Source organism: Rutilus rutilus, assembly GCF_951802725.1.
Source record: "Rutilus rutilus genome assembly, chromosome: 22".
Classification (NCBI taxonomy): domain Eukaryota; kingdom Metazoa; phylum Chordata; class Actinopteri; order Cypriniformes; family Leuciscidae; genus Rutilus; species Rutilus rutilus.
In genome coordinates, this window is record NC_140227.1 from 27,144,102 (window position 1) to 27,163,276 (window position 19,175).

Here is a 19,175-nt window from a genome sequence, read left to right on the forward strand (position 1 = left end):
TATTCATTAATTAGATCATCTGTTTGTATTCAGTTCATTATCTCAGCGTTAAAGGGACAGTTCACTCAAAAATGAAAATTTTGTCATCATTTACTTACCCTCACAATTTTCTAAACCTATGAATTTCTTTTTTTTTGTGCTGAACACATAAGACGATATTTTGAAGAATTTGGGTAACCATACCGTTGATGGGCCCCATTGACTTCCATATTATTATTTTTTCCATGCTATGGAAGTTAATGAGGCCCATCAACTGAACAGAAGAAACAAACTCATGCCAAAATGAGCTATTTTGCAGAATGTTTGCACTGTCATCCAATGAAAGAAGCCGTGATGAGGGCCGTAAAGCTTTTAAAATTACAAGTTTATTTTTTTATGCGAATCCATTTGACATTTGTCCTCTTGTTTTGGATGGTTTTCTATTGACTCTGTTTGACCCTCTTCATTATGTTGTTCTGTCAAAGGCCTCGAAACACCCACAGTCCCATCAGGACAGCACACCAGATTCCACAGCAACTGACTCTTTCATTATGTCTGAGAACTCAATTTACCAGCCCTCAGGTAAGATTTTTCATTAAAGTGGTCATTTCATGACAAATCAAATCGTTCTCGTTCTTTACTATAAAAACACACAGTGGTTTCACAACTTAAAACTTCCTCACTAGTCCGAAAGCATTGAGAAACTTGGCCCACTCAATCACGATAAGCTCTTATGGAAGAAGTGGGACAAATGTTAAATTTATCAAAACACTGCTGCACAGTCAGTCTGAGAAGAGATGATTCTGCTGTGTAAAGTGTCAAAGCTTAAAATACATTCAAGTTTTATGACAGAGAGCTTGTTCTTGACAGTCAAAACATGTTATTTAAAGTGAAATGACGCTTCTGCATTACAGAAGTCTTGGTCAATACTCAACAGAAAGAGGGCAATACAGAGGAAAATGAGGTAATATGTGAACAGTCGCACCACAAACCCACATAAAAAATGAGTCTATCAAGTCTATCATAAACAGATTACAAACATTTATCTTGTCTGTCTTATCAATCTTTCTGTTGTCTTCCTTAAGAATGTTTACCACCTGTACTGCACGATCCCTGACAAACCAAATCAAATCGTTCTCGTTCTTTACTATAAAAACACACTGTGGTTTCACAACTTAAAACTTCCTCACTAGTCCGAAAGCATTGAGAAACTTGGCCCACTCAATCACGATAAGCTTCAAAATATCTTCTTATGTGTTCAGCAGAGGAAAGACATTTAGGTTTGCTAATCAGCAGAAGAAAGAAATGTATACAGGTTTGCTAATCAGCTGGAGATGTTTCTTTTGTATTAGGTATATTTGAGCCGAGAGATGTTTCAGAAAGTGGTTAGGACAATACTGACCCTGGCAAACAGTGGTGGAGACATCATGTCCCACATGTAAATTACGCCAATGCATGTGGCCCTGAACTGCCCTCTATTACAGTGAATACAGCTGAACATGCGGTCTCATGATGTACGTTCATCTTCATAGAACTGACTGCATTACATGGTTTCCTACGGTCTATTACGTCACTTCCTAAATCAACTATTGTGTGAGACTCATCTCTTTTCTCACTCTCGCTGTAATGGAGTTGTTCATCTTCATTGCTTTGAAGCTCTTAAAGCAAGTGACAACCCCAAAAGAAGAAAAAGAAACCATACAAACAAAAAATATAAACTCCCCGTTCTGTTAAACTTCAGCATCACAGCTCGTCGGAAATGAACGTGGATATACAAACAGAGACTTAACACAAAAAAACAAATACAAACACGAAAAAAGAGAAAAAACAAACAGTCTAAAACTCAAGAAATTAAATCACAATTAATATTTAAAAATCTTTCAAACCGTTTCACCTCAATGAACCAGAATACAAACCTATTGGTTTAATTTATAAAGCACAAAGGACAAAAATATCAAACACTCAAAATCACAGATTATATCGTACGAATCCACAGGTCAGAATCACCCTAAAAACACTCAGTGTTGTGACCTTTCCAACGTGATTACGTAATGCCTGGCGCGTCGCAGACCAGCACAAGACAAACAATTGTGGTTGTTAAGTATATACATTTTTATTTTATTTAGAAAATGGCTGATCGTTTCGCTAGATAAGACCCTATTCCTCAGCTGAAACTGCATTGATTTGGACTTCAACAATTTGGTTACCCTTGAAGTCCATTGTGTGGAGAAAAATTTCAAAAAACTTAATTTCTTTTCCACTGAAGAAAGAAAGGCATGAACATCTTGGATGGCTTTGGGGTGAGTAAATTATCAGGAAATTTTCACTTTGAGGTGAACTATCCTTTAAACGATATTTATCTCTCTACTGATTCCAGAGATACTGTGGTTCTGATTCTTGCCACAACACAACGGAAATAAGCTACAACACAACGGAAAATGTACAACACAGCGAAATAAAGCCGCAACACAACGGACATGCTCCCAACCACTAAGGGCTCTCAGAGCGCGCTAAAGTTAGTTTTCCTTGCTATTGTTTTATAGAGTCGGCAGTCTTAATATATCAATGCCCACGATTAGTTTTTACAGTATGTAACCATTGTATATCGACATAAAATATACTTCCAAATCATCTTCATGAATTATAGCTGCGTATTTATACTCGAGAATGCTTTGACGCGCTACCACAGCGCATCCCTAAGGGAACGTCTGGCAATTCCACCAAGTGGTTAAAACGTATAATTTATTGTAATATAATTTGATAAATGAAAATAAAAAAAACATTTGGTGAATTACAGAATTACAGGGAGGTATTGGCACAATTTCACCTGTAATACGAACTATGAATTACAGTAGGCCTAATGTTTTTATAAAAAAACAAATTGTGTAGCCTACTGTGCATATGAGCTATTGGCACAATTTCACCTGCTGTAAGTTAGCCTGGTTAATAATAACTACAACCTTTGAAACATGATAAACGTAGGGGATTTTGAATTAATAAATGTCGATATACAATGGTTAGCTACTGTTAAAACTAATAGTGGTGTAATGCATTTTTTAGACTCAGTGACAAGGAAAACTAACTTTATCGCGCTCCGAGAGTCCTCTAGTGGTCGGGAGCATTTCCGTTTTGTTGCGGCTTTATTTCGTTGTGTTGTACATTTTTCGCTGTGTTGTGGCTTATTTCCGTTGTGTTGTAAATTTTTTGTTGTGTTGTGGCTTATTTCCGTTGTGTTGTGGATTCATTTTGTTGTGTTGTGGCCTAATTTCGTTGTGTTGTGGCTTAATTTCGTTGTGTTGTGAACTTATGTTTGCTTTTTAAATTTCGTTGTGTTGTGCACTACTGGGCCACAGTAATTATGCACTATGCCAAATGACTTTGTATATTATCAGCTTGCTGAGCTGTCAATAAATGTACAATTTGTTGAAATAATTCTCCAGAGTCTTTCTGGTAGAACTGCTGAACATGTGGTCTCATGATGTATGTTCATCTTCATAGAACTGACTGCATTATACGGTTTCCTGTGGTCTAATGTGTTACTTCCTAATTCAACTATTGTGTGAGTCTTGTTTCTTTTCTCACTCTCGCTGTAATGGAGTTGTTCATCTTCATTGCTTTTCAGTTTCTTATGGAGGTTCAGTCTGACAGTAAGTGATCTCTGTTGTTTAATGTCGATAAAATACAGTAGCCTATGTCCACATTTGTAGTGAAAATTATAATTGTCAATACTCAAAAATATTTCAGCATGTGTGATCAGTGCTGTACATGTTTTAGTAGAACAAAGCAAACCCATGAATCTCTGCTTTAAGACCTATTACTTTTACATTAGCCATCATAAATTAATTAATTAATATTAATTGAACTTGGTTATGTAAACACCTCATTTGGAATATCCACTGTATTTACATCCGCACGTTCATATGAACATAATTCTGGATGTTATTTAGGCAATTGAGAAACTGCAGAACTGTAGCATGTTTCTGTCATGGAATAAAAAGTTAAGTTAAATGCGACTTTTTATCTTGCAATTCTGACTTTTTTCCCCTCCTCAGAATTTTTTTTATTGTTAGATGTTACAGAATTGTTAGTTATTGTTGAATATCGATTGCTACTTATAAAGTCAGAATTGCTAGATGTAGGCAAGAAAAGTTACAATTGAGGAGTCGCAATTACCTTTTAATTTATTTTTTAATTCTGTATGTGGTGTAAACAAGCTTCCATAGTGCAGTTAATGAAAATAATAAATAAATCCACATTAACCGCTTTTACATAAATGAGCACGGGATAAATAAACCATCATCTCATTCTCCTGCTGCTACATGACGGTTCTAGGTGAGAGATTTCACTGATGTTCTTCTGCGTTACAAACTGTTATTGCAATGTTGTTGTATTTTTATTTTAATTATGGATTATTTGACTTAAACAGGTTCACTTCAGAAACCCTTCATCAGTGTTAGTGACGATGATGTCCAGATCATCATAGCCTGTGAAATACCACTTTCAGTCAGAGCTGATTTCACCTGTAGTTTCTACACTGAGGATGTTCTTCTGCACAGAAGTGTCTCTCAGAAGAGACGGTCTGGAGAGAATCATCTTTGTACGTTTTATTTAAGTCATAGTGAACTCTTCACACGATCAGTGAACAGCAGAAATCTGAGCTGTGATTATCACATCAACACTGAACCTGAGATCAGATCACCGCGCAGTGACACACACACCATCAGAGGTGAGGACTTTTTACTGTATCATTTTCTTTTACATTTTTAATCAGAGACACCTGTAGATTTATCAAGCTAATATGATTTACGTAGGTCATTAGAATATTATGAAAGTTTGATCAATTAAAGAAAGTCATATACAAAAAAAAAAAAGAGAGAAAATATGAATGATATCTGTATTACATCTAGGGCACTTCTGGATGGATACTATTTTATAAAGACCCATTCAATATGCTGTATAATACAACACTGAATGGAATATATTACTGTATGTGGTGTGTTGAGACTCATTAATTGTAGGTCATTATCATCCATGAAGTCAGAAACAACAGTTGTGGGATGCTGTTACTGAATCAGTACTGAAATCTTCTTACACATAATGAATAAGTCAGACAAACACTTGACCTCAGTGTAACTGGCAAGTGAACAATCTGATATATTTAGGCAGGAAGGAAGAGTTGAATGTGTTGATCATGTGATCAAGGTTGAGATGTCAGAGAGCACTATGTCTGACAAACTTAAGCTGATTGTGTCATTCTGTTCTGCAGCACCTTTTGAACTCTGTGATAATGCTGGTAAATTGTCTCTGCAGGTTCGACAACCACCTCTGCACATACGACAACAACAGCCATGACTAGTAAGTTAGTAAAAACATATTTTCTGGTTATTGTAGATTCAATTTGAGAAACAATTGCACTATGAAAATTGATCCCCCTTGCTGTGTTTTAATATTTTTAAATATGAGTAGACATCCATTCCAAGTCAAACCTGCCAACAAACAAGGCAAAGGAAACCATGTGTAAATCGTTTTAATCTTCATCAATGGTAAAAGTCACTGTGTAGAATTAAAATGGTGGATTCAACTGTCAGAATTAAAAAATAAAATGGATCCATTTTCAAAGCAGTCCTATCTGTACATCTGTAACTCATAGTGGTCTTTTAAGGTAAGCGGGAAGTACACAGAGAATTCAAAAAGTCAAGGCTTATGGTTGTGCTGCTTTTTTCAACATGCCTAATTTTTTTTTTTTTTTTTTTTTTAACCATCTATTTACTATAACTAAATGCTGTGGCGCTATGTTTTTTTCTGCAGTTTGTACTTAGTCTGACTGGTAACATTATGTCAGAACATGGTATAGCTGTCCAGTTGTAAAGCAAATGTCAAAATTGTTTTGTGTTGAGATGTCAGAGAGCCAGACTATGGCTATATACAAACAGATGCTATATTTTTACTAAAAACTATACCGAGCTGCAGCGGACACATTTATAAACGACTTTTCTTTGACCCATTGTGCGAGCTGTCTCTTTAATACCACGTGGTTTATATACATGTTCCTGCTGATTGGGCTGACATTTTTGACACACCCACCAATCTTTTGATAAAATTGGATAAAATAATTTTTTAAAAATAATAATAATTGCTGGGGGTTAGGGGCGTGAATAGGTTTTTATCCATTTTTAGGTTGAAAAATTGACAGCCAAAAGTGAGTGTGAGTGAAGTTTATTTTGAAAGTAAAACATAGGCTACTTGACAAGCACACTGAGGCCTTTTGCTTATTTCACTTTATATCACTTTAAATGTGACAATTATTCTCTCTTAGTTTATTGCACAGCTTTCCTATGTGACTATGATTAGTCAGTCGCAGGATTTAGCAGTCAAATATTGTTATACAGTAAAATTACAGCTAAACTGTATAATAGACCATTGTCTCTGGTAACTGATTACTAGCTGTAGGCTGATAGTATCATGTCTCTCATATCTCATCTCACTCTGACACACTGTTGATTCTATCAGCTGTTTTCATACCAGCTTCTGCTCTGCCTGAAACCACCAGAGAGTCAGAAACATGGAAGAGTATTTTTGCTTTGTTGATAATATAATATTAAATCTGTTTTAAATGTTAAATGAGAAGAATCCTTTTCCTGACAGTGAGATCATCTAGAAACACTGATGTCTGCAATCATGATGCAGTAGTTCAATTATTATATATTTGTTTGTAATATGATTTCATCTGAGATCTTTTCTGTTGCAGCTGTTCCTCCTACTGATCACATTCACTCTGAAGGTTGTTCATTCACTCACAACACAATACAAAACTTATTTTCTGAACATTTGTAAAAACTAAAACTTTAAAATTTCCTCTTTTCATGATCATGTGTCTTGTTAATTTCAAATAATTTAATAAAAAAAATCTACACATAATACATCTGATATAAACATCAAAGCCGTATTCTTTCTTTTGACAGGCTCATGGCTTTTAGTAGTGCTGGTTTTCACTGGTATTGGTTTATTTCTCTCTGGACTCATGGGATTCATCTGTCTCTGCCACTTTGCCAGTAAGTACAATGTACAAGTTTAGTTATGCATAAACTGAGCTCCATGATTGAAACATATAATAATAAAGTGTATCTGTGCAGGTTCTGATGACATTCTCACAGAGGTGATCTACAGCTCCTGTCATGTGGAAACAACATCTCTGTTAACTTCCTCTGTGTGCTCCGCAAAACACGGATGAACCGCTTCATTTCTTCACTTCTTGCACCTCTAAAGAGAAAAAATTATTTGTACAGAAAGAATGATAGTAGCCTATATTGAATTCATATACTGATCAGCAGGCCAAGGCAGAATCTGTGGAGCTTTTTCTTTTAACATTTTGATTTTGAGAGAGATTTTATTTTATATTGGTAAAATATGTTAAATGTTACTGAAGGCATCTTCAAGTATTCTATAGACTTTAGTGATTCAGTGTCATTCAATGTTAGATTTGAAGATTTTAATCAACTATACGCTGATTTCACGCAGCCGCCATTTTGAACTTGAAAGTGAGGCTCCGGTGGGAAGAACCCCGGAAGTACAGATAAACAACAATGCCTTGGACTACCAACCTGAAGCTGCTGCCGCGATTTACACTATTGGAAGATAATTTCTAATATAGAATATGTATATAGTTCATTCCTGCTTCGTTTTTTACTCTCTGAATTATATATAAAAAATTTATTTTATTTATAAATAAATTTCACTGTATATAGTCTAAAGTATGAAAGAAATGTATGTACAGTTTTAGAATTGACACAACATCATTAAACACAACAATACGCCATCGCATTCACGACTCTCCTATGATTAAAGGCGACACTTCCGGTTTTCTTCCCACCGGAGCCTCGCTTTCGATTTCAAAATAACGGCTGCGTGAAATCAGCGTATTGAGTGCTAACAATAAAGTTGCATTTTAACCACAGAATGTTAGTGCCCTACTAGTTGAGTTTGTAGGCACTGTAAAAATTATTGTAATTTTAACTTTAAAAGACGGTTGAAATGAAAGACTTTAATACACAGGTAAACGAACTCAAAACAAAGCAGGTGTGTTAATTAGTAACATAACGAGTAACTATGACAACTAATGCAAGGAACATAGGATACATAGGAACAAAAACATTGGACCAGAGGCAATGAAGGCTTTAAGCTGGTCAGGACCAGCCATGAAAAAGTCATTGAGCTGGGCAGAACCAGCGGTGATGAGGGTTGTGTGCTGGACAGGGCCAGCAGCGATAAAGGCTCTGGACTTGGCGGAATCAGCAGAGGAAGGCTGTCATCATCCTCAAGCTCCTCTCTATTTCCCATTGTATGACGAGCCGTTTTAGCTTAAATTGTACCCAGCGTTACTCGTCGTAATTGCATTTTTACTAGTAAGAATTGAATTGTAGAGCTCTCTAATTCAATTCTTACTAGTAAAAATGCAATTACGACGAGTAACGCTGGGTGAATTGTTAGTAAGAATTCCAATTAGAGAGCTCTCTATTTCAATTGTTACTACTAAGAAGTAGTAACCATCTCTAATTGTAATTGCTACTAGTAAGTATTGATTTGTAGAGCTCTCAAATTGAATTCTTATAGTAAAAATGCAATTACGACGAGTAACGCTGGGTACAATTTAAGCTAAAATGGCTCATATGTAGAAGTCGAAACCCACACCTGGTCAGACTGGGCAGCGACAACGTTCAACTCACTTCATCAGTTAGTGTTCCGGTGGCTGGAATTTTGTCAGTCAAAAGTAGTCAATCTCCGAATGCAACATAACATGAAGAGAGTAAAGATCTTTCCTAAAAAATAGTGATTTTGATGCTATCACTGTAGTGCCCCTAGAACTCCCATTCAAAAGGCATTTTGACCGAAAACGAAAATACGGTCCTTCTTAAAAGTGGCATTTACATTCTATTTATGCTTATACACAAATGTTTGACTTGGGGACATGAACAAAAATAGCCTAGGCTGCAATTTGGCGAGAGTTACCCTTTAATTTTGATTTTATGATCTAGTCTTTCTTAAAGTCTATTAAACTGTTGCAAGTTAAGCTCCATCCACACACAAAATAGAATCAGCATTTTTTAAGCCATTACATCAACACCTCTCATAATGGGAGTGGGGGAACGGATTTCAACAGCTGAACTATTTGCCGTCGGATTCCGTTCCCCCTATGTTTCTTACACAATAAGGTTCTAATATTTATCAAATAGAAGGTAGTTACTAGTCTCAATAGCCTAGTTGTCAGTACCCTGACAATATTTTTTTTTAGCTTTTGGCAACCCGAGTTCAAGTCCAGGGTCGTCGAACTTTCTTGATACTATACTTTCCTATCATAATAAAAGGCAAAAAATATATTCTTTAAACTGATGCGAGTTAAGCTCTATCCACACACAAAATAGAATCAGCATTTTTTAAGTCATTACATCAACACCTCTCATAATGGGAGTGGGGGAACGGATTCCGACAGCTGTTTTTTTTGCCGTCGGATTCCGTTCCCCCTATGTTTCTTACACAATAAGGTTCTAATATTTATTAAATTGTAGCATTTTGATAGCCTCAATAGCCTAGTGGTCAGTCCCCTGACAATATTTATTTTTAGCTTTGGGGCGACCCGAGTTCAAGTCCTGGGTCATCGAACTTTCTTGATACTATACTTTCCTATCATAATAAAAGGCAAAAAATATATTCTTTAAACTGTTGCAAGTTAAGCTCCATCCACACACAAAATAGAATCAGCATTTTTTAAGCCATTACATCAACACCTCTCATAATGGGAGTGGGGGAACGGATTTCGACAGCTGAACTATTTGCCGTCGGATTCCGTTCCCCCTATGTTTCTTACACAATAAGGTTCTAATATTTATTAAATTGTAGAATTTTGTTAGCCTCAATAGCCTAGTGGTCAGTCCCCTAACAATATTTTTTTTTAGCTTTGGGGCGACCCGAGTTCAAGTCCCGGGTCATCGAACTTTCTTGATACTATACTTTCCTATCATAATAAAAGGCAAAAAATATATTCTTTAAACTGATGCAAGTTAAGCTCCATCCACACACAAAATAGAATCAGCATTTTTTAAGTCATTACATCAACACCTCTCATAATGGGAGTGGTGGAACGGATTCCGACAGCTGTTTTTTTGCCGTCGGATTCCGTTCCCCCTATGTTTCTTACACAATAAGGTTCTAATATTTATTAAATTGTAGCATTTTGCTAGCCTCAATAGCCTAGTGGTCAGTCCCCTGACAATTTTTTTTTTTTTTAGCTTTGTGGCGACCCGAGTTCAAGTCCCGGGTCATCGAACTTTCTTGATACTATACTTTCCTATCATAATAAAAGGCAAAAAATATATTCTTTAAACTGTTGCAAGTTAAGCTTCATCCACACACAAAATAGAATCAGCATTTTTTAAGCCATTACATCAACACCTCTCATAATAGGAGTGGGGGAACGGATTCTGACAACTGTTTTTCTTTTTGCCGTCGGATTCTGTTCCCCCCATATTTCGGACACACTGAGGTTCTTATATTTATCAAATTGATGCTGTTTAAGCTCCATACACTCACAAAAGTAGAATCAGCATTTTTTAAGCCATTACATCAACACCTCTCATAATGGCCCTCATTTATCAAAAGTGCGTACACCAAATTTCCAGCGTACACCTGGCGTACACCCAAAACCACGGTGACTTTGAGATTTATCAATATGGACGTTGGCGTACGGCACGCTCAAATCCTACGCCAGCTCAGGAGGTGGTGTACGCACGTTTTGAGTGCGGGAATGCGCAGAAAAACTATTCCTAACACCACAAAACGCACTGACAAACTAAAATATATGATATATTATGACCCACTGTAAAAAAAACAACAACAACATAGTAATTATAAACTTCAGTGTTTATTTTTGTGCAACATGGACTTCAATGTTTAATTTGTGTGACTTTACCAAAGCATTTGAATTGTAGGCATATGTATTCCTTCAGTTGCGAGCCTTTGCGCTTCACCTGACGTTTCAAGCCTGTTTATACTTTCGCCTGGCTCCGCAGCGCGAGTCTCCGCAGACTGCGCGCGCACCTCCCCAAATGGCGTTTATACTCGACGCGCTCGCAGTTGTACTATTCTTTGAAACGATGGTTAGGCCAGGGTTAGGCCCGGCAGGTGTGCACTGTGCACGGACTGGGTTTAGTAATGAAAGGCTTTCAATGACCAAAAAAATAATTCAGACTGACAAAATAATAAAAATGACATTCTTCTTCTTTTAAATAATAATAATAATACAAATAATAATAATAACGACATTCTTCTTCTAAATAACAATAAGCGTCATTAATAATAAAAATCTAGAAATCAATTTTGTTTCTTTCCACTTCCCTGGTTTCGCTTTCTCTTTCTCAAAGAAGTTTCTCTTCTTTGCCGTCTTCCGTGTGTCCATGGCGTAAAATGAGGGCGTGGAGGGAGCGGAGACTTGAATATATAGGGGCGTGTTATTCTAATGACGCTCGTTTTCAGCCGCGGCATTTATCAAGCGCAGGTATTGCGTACACCTGGATTTCAAAGGTACGCACAGCTTCATAAATCAGGCGGTGAGAAGAGTGTAAGCATAATCTTACGCCAACATATACGCCCGTTTCTACGCAAGAATGATAAATGAGGGCCAATGGGAGTGGGGGAACGGATTTCGACAGCTGAACTATTTGCCGTCGGATTCCGTTCCCCCTATGTTTCTTACACAATAAGGTTCTAATATTTATTAAATTGTAGAATTTTGTTAGCCTCAATAGCCTAGTGGTCAGTCCCCTGATAATATTTTTTTTTAGCTTTGGGGCGACCCGAGTTCAAGTCCCGGGTCATCGAACTTTCTTGATACTATACTTTCCTATCATAATAAAAGGCAAAACTGTTGCAAGTTAAGCTCCATCCACACACAAAATAGAATCAGCATTTTTTAAGCCATTACATCAACACCTCTCATATTGGGAGTGGGGGAACAGATTTCGACAGCTGAACTATTTGCCGTCGGATTCCGTTCCCCCTATGTTTCTTACACAATAAGGTTCTTATATTTATCAAATTGAAGGAAGTTACTAGTCTCAATAACCTAGTGGTCAGTACCCTGACAATATTTTTTTTAGCTTTGGGCAACCCGAGTTCAAGTCCCGGGTCATCGAACTTTCTTGATACTATACTTTCCTATCATAATAAAAGGCAAAAAATATATTCTTTCAACTGATGCAAGTTAAGCTCCATCCACACACAAAATAGAATCAGCATTTTTTAAGTCATTACATCAACACCTCTCATAATGGGACTGCGGGAACGGATTCCGACAGCTGTTTTTTTGCCGTCGGATTCCGTTCCCCCTATGTTTCTTACACAATAAGGTTCTAATATTTATCAAATAGAAGGTAGTTACTATCCTCAATAGCCTAGTGGTCAGTCCCCTGAGAATTTTTTTTTAGCTTTGGGGCGACCCGAGTTCAAGTCCCGGGTCATCGAACTTTCTTGATACTATACTTTCCTATCATAATAAAAGGCAAAAAATGTATTCTTTAAACTGTTGCATGTTAAGCTCCATCCACACACAAAATAGAATCAGCATTTTTTAAGCCATTACATCAACACCTCTCATAATGGGAGTGGGGGAACGGATTTCGACAGCTGAACTATTTGCAGTCGGATTTCGTTCCCCCTATGTTTCTTACACAATAAGGTTCTAATATTTATCAAATTGAAGGAAGGTTCTAGTCTCAATAGCCTAGTGGTCAGTCCCCTGACAATTTTTTTTTTTAGCGTTGTGGCGACCCGAGTTCAAGTCCCGGGTCATCGAACTTTCTTGATACTATACTTTCCTATCATAATAAAAGGCAAAAAATATATTCTTTAAACTGTTGCAAGTTAAGCTCCATCCACACACAAAATAGAATCAGCATTTTTTTAAGCCATTACATCAACACCTCTCATAATAGGAGTGGGGGAACGGATTCTGACAACTGTTTTTCTTTTTGCCGTCGGATTCTGTTCCCCCCATATTTCGGGCACACTGAGGTTCTTATATTTATCAAATTGATGCTGTTTAAGCTCCATACACTCACAAAAATAGAATCAGCATTTTTTAAGCCATTACATCAACACCTCTCATAATGGGAGTGGGGGAACGGATTTCGACAGCTGAACTATTTGCCGTCGGATTCCGTTCCCCCTATGTTTCTTACACAATAAGGTTCTAATATTTATTAAATTGTAGAATTTTGTTAGCCTCAATAGCCTTGTGGTCAGTCGCCTGACTATATTTTTTTTTAGCTTTGGGGCGACCCGAGTTCAAGTCCCGGGTCATCGAACTTTCTTTATACTATACTTTCCTATCATAATAAAAGGCAAAACTGTTGCAAGTTAAGCTCCATCCACACACAAAATAGAATCAGCATTTTTTAAGCCATTACATCAACACCTCTCATAATAGGAGTGGGGGAACGGATTCCGACAGCTGTTTTTCTTTTTGCCGTCGGATTCTTTTCCCCCCATATTTCGGACACACTGAGGTTCTTATATTTATCAAATTGATGCTGTTTAAGCTCCATACACTCACAAAAATAGAATCAGCATTTTTTAAGCCATTACATCAACACCTCTCATAATGGGAGTGGGGGAACGGATTTCGACAGCTGAACTATTTGCCGTCGGATTCCGTTCCCCCTATGTTTCTTACACAATAAGGTTCTAAAATTTAATAAATTGTAACATTTTGCTAGCCTCAATAGCCTAGTGGTCAGTCCCCTAACAATTTTTTTTTTTAGCTTTGGGGTGACCGGAGTTCAAGTCCCGGGTCATCGAACTTTCTTGATACTATACTTTCCTATCATAATAAAAGGCAAAAAATATATTCTTCAAACTGTTGCAAGTCAAGCTCCATCCACACACAAAATAGAATCAGCATTTTTTAAGCCATTACATCAACACCTCTCATAATGGGAGTGGGGGAACGGATTTCGACAGCTGAACTATTTGCCGTCGGATTTCGTTCCCCCATGTTTCTTACACAATAAGGTTCTAATATTTATCAAATTGAAGGAAGGTTCTAGTCTCAATAGCCTAGTGGTCAGTCCCCTGACAATTTTTTTTTTTAGCTTTGGGCAACCCGAGTTCAAGTCCCGGGTCATCGAACTTTCTTGATACTATACTTTCCTATCATAATAAAAGGCAAAAAATATATTCTTTAAACTGTTGCAAGTTAAGCTCCATCCACACACAAAATAGAATCAGCATTTTTTTAAGCCATTACATCAACACCTCTCATAATAGGAGTGGGGGAACGGATTCTTACAACTGTTTTTCTTTTTGCCGTCGGATTCTGTTCCCCCCATATTTCGGACACACTGAGGTTCTTATATTTATCAAATTGATGCTGTTTAAGCTCCATACACTCACAAAAATAGAATCAGCATTTTTTAAGCCATTACATCAACACCTCTCATAATGGGAGTGGGGGAATGGATTTCGACAGCTGAACTATTTGCCGTCGGATTCCGTTCCCCCTATGTTTCTTACACAATAAGGTTCTAATATTTATCAAATAGAAGGTAGTTACTAGTCTCAAAAGCCTAGTTGTCAGTACCCTGATAATATTTTTTTTTAGCTTTGGCCAACCCGAGTTCAAGTCCCGGGTCATCGAACTTTCTTGATACTATACTTTCCTATCATAATAAAAGGCAAAAAATATATTCTTTAAACTGTTGCAAGTTAAGCTCCATCCACACACAAAATAGAATCAGCATTTTTTAAGCCATTACATCAACACCTCTCATAATGGGAGTGGGGGAACGGATTCCGACAGCAGTTTTTTTTGCCGTCGGATTCCGTTCCCCCTATGTTTCTTACACAATAAGGTTATAATATTTATTAAAGTGTAGCATTTTACTAGCCTCAATAGCCTAGTGGTCAGTCCCCTGACAATTTTTTTTTTAGCTTTGTGGCGACCCGAGTTCAAGTCCCGGGTCATCGAACTTTCTTGATACTATACTTTCCTATCATAATAAAAGGCAAAAAATATATGCTTTAAACTGTTGCAAGTTAAGCTCCATCCACACACAAAATAGAATCAGCATTTTTTAAGCCATTACATCAACACCTCTCATAATGGGAGTGGGGGAACGGATTTCGACAGCTGAACTATTTGCCGTCGGATTTCGTTCCCCCATGTTTCTTACACAATAAGGTTCTAATATTTATCAAATTGAAGGAAGGTTCTAGTCTCAATAGCCTAGTGGTCAGTCCCCTGACAATTTTTTTTTTTAGCTTTGGGCAACCCGAGTTCAAGTCCCGGGTCATCGAACTTTCTTGATACTATACTTTCCTATCATAATAAAAGGCAAAAAATATATTCTTTAGACTGTTGCAAGTTAAGCTCCATCCACACACAAAATAGAATCAGCATTTTTTTAAGCCATTACATCAACACCTCTCATAATAGGAGTGGGGGAACGGATTCTGACAACTGTTTTTCTTTTTGCCGTCGGATTCTGTTCCCCCCATATTTCGGGCACACTGAGGTTCTTATATTTATCAAATTGATGCTGTTTAAGCTCCATACACTCACAAAAATAGAATCAGCATTTTTTAAGCCATTACATCAACACCTCTCATAATGGGAGTGGGGGAACGGATTTCGACAGCTGAACTATTTGCCGTCGGATTCCGTTCCCCCTATGTTTCTTACACAATAAGGTTCTAATATTTATCAAATTGAAGGAAGGTTCTAGTCTCAATAACCTAGTGGTCAGTCCCCTGACAATTTTTTTTTTTAGCTTTGGGCAACCCGAGTTCAAGTCCCGGGTCATCGAACTTTCTTGATACTATACTTTCCTATCATAATAAAAGGCAAAAAATATATTCTTTAAACTGTTGCAAGTTAAGCTCCATCCACACACAAAATAGAATCAGCATTTTTTTAAGCCATTACATCAACACCTCTCATAATAGGAGTGGGGGAACGGATTCTGACAACTGTTTTTCTTTTTGCCGTCGGATTCTGTTCCCCCCATATTTCGGGCACACTGAGGTTCTTATATTTATCAAATTGATGCTGTTTAAGCTCCATACACTCACAAAAATAGAATCAGCATTTTTTAAGCCATTACATCAACACCTCTCATAATGGGAGTGGGGGAACGGATTTCGACAGCTGAACTATTTGCCGTCGGATTCCGTTCCCCCTATGTTTCTTACACAATAAGGTTCTAATATTTATCAAATAGAAGGTAGTTGCTAGTCTCAAAAGCCTAGTTGTCAGTACCCTGATAATATTTTTTTTTAGCTTTGGCCAACCCGAGTTCAAGTCCCGGGTCATCGAACTTTCTTGATACTATACTTTCCTATCATAATAAAAGGCAAAAAATATATTCTTTAAACTGTTGCAAGTTAAGCTCCATCCACACACAAAATAGAATCAGCATTTTTTAAGTCATTACATCAACACCTCTCATAATGGGACTCCGGGAACGGATTCCGACAGCTGTTTTTTTGCCGTCGGATTCCGTTCCCCCTATGTTTCTTACACAATAAGGTTATAATATTTATTAAAGTGTAGCATTTTACTAGCCTCAATAGCCTAGTGGTCAGTCCCCTGACAATTTTTTTTTTAGCTTTGTGGCGACCCGAGTTCAAGTCCCGGGTCATCGAACTTTCTTGATACTATACTTTCCTATCATAATAAAAGGCAAAAAATATATTCTTTCAACTGATGCAAGTTAAGCTCCATCCACACACAAAATAGAATCAGCATTTTTTAAGTCATTACATCAACACCTCTCATAATGGGACTCCGGGAACGGATTCCGACAGCTGTTTTTTTGCCGTCGGATTCCGTTCCCCCTATGTTTCTTACACAATAAGGTTCTTATATTTATCAAATAGAAGGAAGTTACTAGTCTCAATAGCCTAGTGGTCAGTACCCTGATAATATTTTTTTTAGCTTTGGGCGACCCGAGTTCAAGTCCAGGGTCGTCAAACTTTCTTGATACTATACGTTCCTATCATAATAAAAGGCAAAAAATATATTCTTTAAACTGTTGCAAGTTAAGCTCTATCCACACACAAAATAGAATCAGCATTTTTTAAGCCATTACATCAACACCTCTCATAATGGGAGTGGGGGAACGGATTTCGACAGCTGAACTATTTGCCGTCGGATTCCGTTCCCCCTATGTTTCTTACACAATAAGGTTCTAATATTTATTAAATTGCAAAATTTTGTTAGCCTCAATAGCCTAGTGGTCAGTCCCCTGACAATGTGTTTTTTTAGCTTTGGGGCGACCCGAGTTCAAGTCCCGGGTCATCGAACTTTCTTGATACTATACTTTCCTATCATAATAAAAGGCAAAACATATATTCTTTAAACTGTTGCAAGTTAAGCTCCATCCACACACAAAATAGAATCAGCATTTTTTAAGCCACTACATCAACACCTCTCATTATGGGAGTGGGGGAACGGATTTCGACAGCTGAACTATTTGCCGTCGGATTCCGTTCCCCCTATGTTTCTTACTCAATAAGGTTCTAATATTTATTAAATTGTAGCATTTTGCTAGCCCCAATAGCCTAGTGGTTAGTCCCCTGACAATATGTATTTTTTTAGCTTTGGGCAACCCGAGTTCAAGTCCAGGGTCGTCGAACTTTCTTGATACTATACTTTCCTATCATAATAAAAGGCAAAAAATATATTCTTTAAACTGATGCGAGTTAAGCTCTATCCACACACAAAATAGAATCAGCATTTTTTAAGTCATTACATCAACACCTCTCATAATGGGAGTGGGGGAACGGAATCCGACAGCTGTTTTTTTGTCGTCGGATTCCGTTCCCCCTATGTTTCTTACAAAATAAGGTTCTAAAATTTAATAAATTGTAACATTTTTCTAGCCTCAATAGCCTAGTGGTCAGTCCCCTAACAATATTTTTTTTTAGCTTTGGGGCGACCCGAGTTCAAGTCCCGGGTCATCGAACTTTCTTGATACTATACTTTCCTGTCATAATAAAAGGCAAAAAATATATTCTTTAAACTGTTGCAAGTTAAGCTCCATCCACACACAAAATAGAATCAGCATTTTTTAAGCCATTACATCAACACCTCTCATAATGGGAGTGGGGGAACGGATTTCGACAGCTGTTTTTTTGCCGTCGGATTCCGTTCCCCCTCTGTTTCTTACACAATAAGGTTCTAATATTTATTAAATTGTAGAATTTTGCTAACCTCAATAGCCTAGTGGTCAGTCCCCTAACAATATTTTTTTTTTACTTTGAGGCGACCCGAGTTCAAGTCCCGGGTCATCGAACTTTCTTGATACTATACTTTCCTATCATAATAAAAGGCAAAAAATATATTCTTCAAACTGTTGCAAGTCAATCTCCATCCACACAAAAAATAGAATCAGCATTTTTTAAGCCATTACATCAACACCTCTCATAATGGGAGTGGGGGAACGGATTTCGACAGCTGAACTATTTGCCGTCGGATTTCATTCCCCCTATGTTTCTTACACAATAAGGTTCTAATATTTATCAAATTGAAGGAAGTTGCTAGTCTCAATAGCCTAGTGGTCAGTACCCTGATAATATTTTTTTTAGCTTTGGGTGACCCGAGTTCAAGTCCAGGGTCGTCAAACTTTCTTGATACTATACTTTCCTATCATAATAAAAGGCAAAAAATATATTCTTTAAACTGATGCAAGTTAAGCTCTATCCACACACAAAATAGAATCAGCATTTTTTAAGTCATTACATCAACACCTCTCATAATGGGAGTGGGGGAACGGATTCCGACAGCTGTTTTTTTGCCGTCGGATTCCGTTCCCCCTATGTTTCTTACACAATAAGGTTCTAAAATTTAATAAATTGTAACATTTTACTAGCCTCAATAGCCTAGTGGTCAGTCCCGTAACAATATTTTTTTTTAGCTTTGGGGTGACCCGAGTTCAAGTCCCGGGTCATCGAACTTTCTTGATACTATACTTTCCTATCATAATAAAAGGCAAAAAATATATTCTTTAAACTGTTGCAAGTTAAGCTCCATCCACACACAAACTAGAATCAGCATTTTTTAAGCCATTACATCAACACCTCTCATAATGGGAGTGGGGGAACGGATTTCGACAGCTGAACTATTTGCCGTCGGATTTAGTTCCCCC

At 37.2% G+C, this 19,175-nt stretch overlaps 1 protein-coding gene across 1 annotated transcript; it reads left to right on the forward strand.

Moving 5' to 3' along the window:
• Positions 1-3,537: 3,537 nt before the first annotated feature.
• LOC311281715 (uncharacterized protein) lies at positions 3,538-7,376 on the forward strand. The gene is made up of 6 exons (XM_084394922.1): positions 3,538-3,626; positions 4,406-4,705; positions 5,290-5,334; positions 6,728-6,760; positions 6,942-7,031; positions 7,113-7,376. Exons 1-6 carry the CDS (start codon positions 3,572-3,574, stop codon positions 7,208-7,210), a joined length of 621 nt encoding a protein of 206 aa, XP_084251048.1. The 5' UTR covers positions 3,538-3,571; the 3' UTR covers positions 7,211-7,376.
• Positions 7,377-19,175: the final 11,799 nt, after the last annotated feature.

Excerpts from the sequence above, each read along its gene's own strand:
- LOC311281715 (XM_084394922.1), top strand. The coding sequence starts at position 3,572 with ATGGAGTTGTTCATCTTCATTGCTTTTCAGTTTCTTATGGAGGTTCAG. Across the intron at positions 4,706-5,289 it reads TGACACACACACCATCAGAG|GTTCGACAACCACCTCTGCA; the intron begins GTGAGGACTTTT and ends TTGTCTCTGCAG. Across the intron at positions 7,032-7,112 it reads CTGTCTCTGCCACTTTGCCA|GTTCTGATGACATTCTCACA; the intron begins GTAAGTACAATG and ends GTATCTGTGCAG.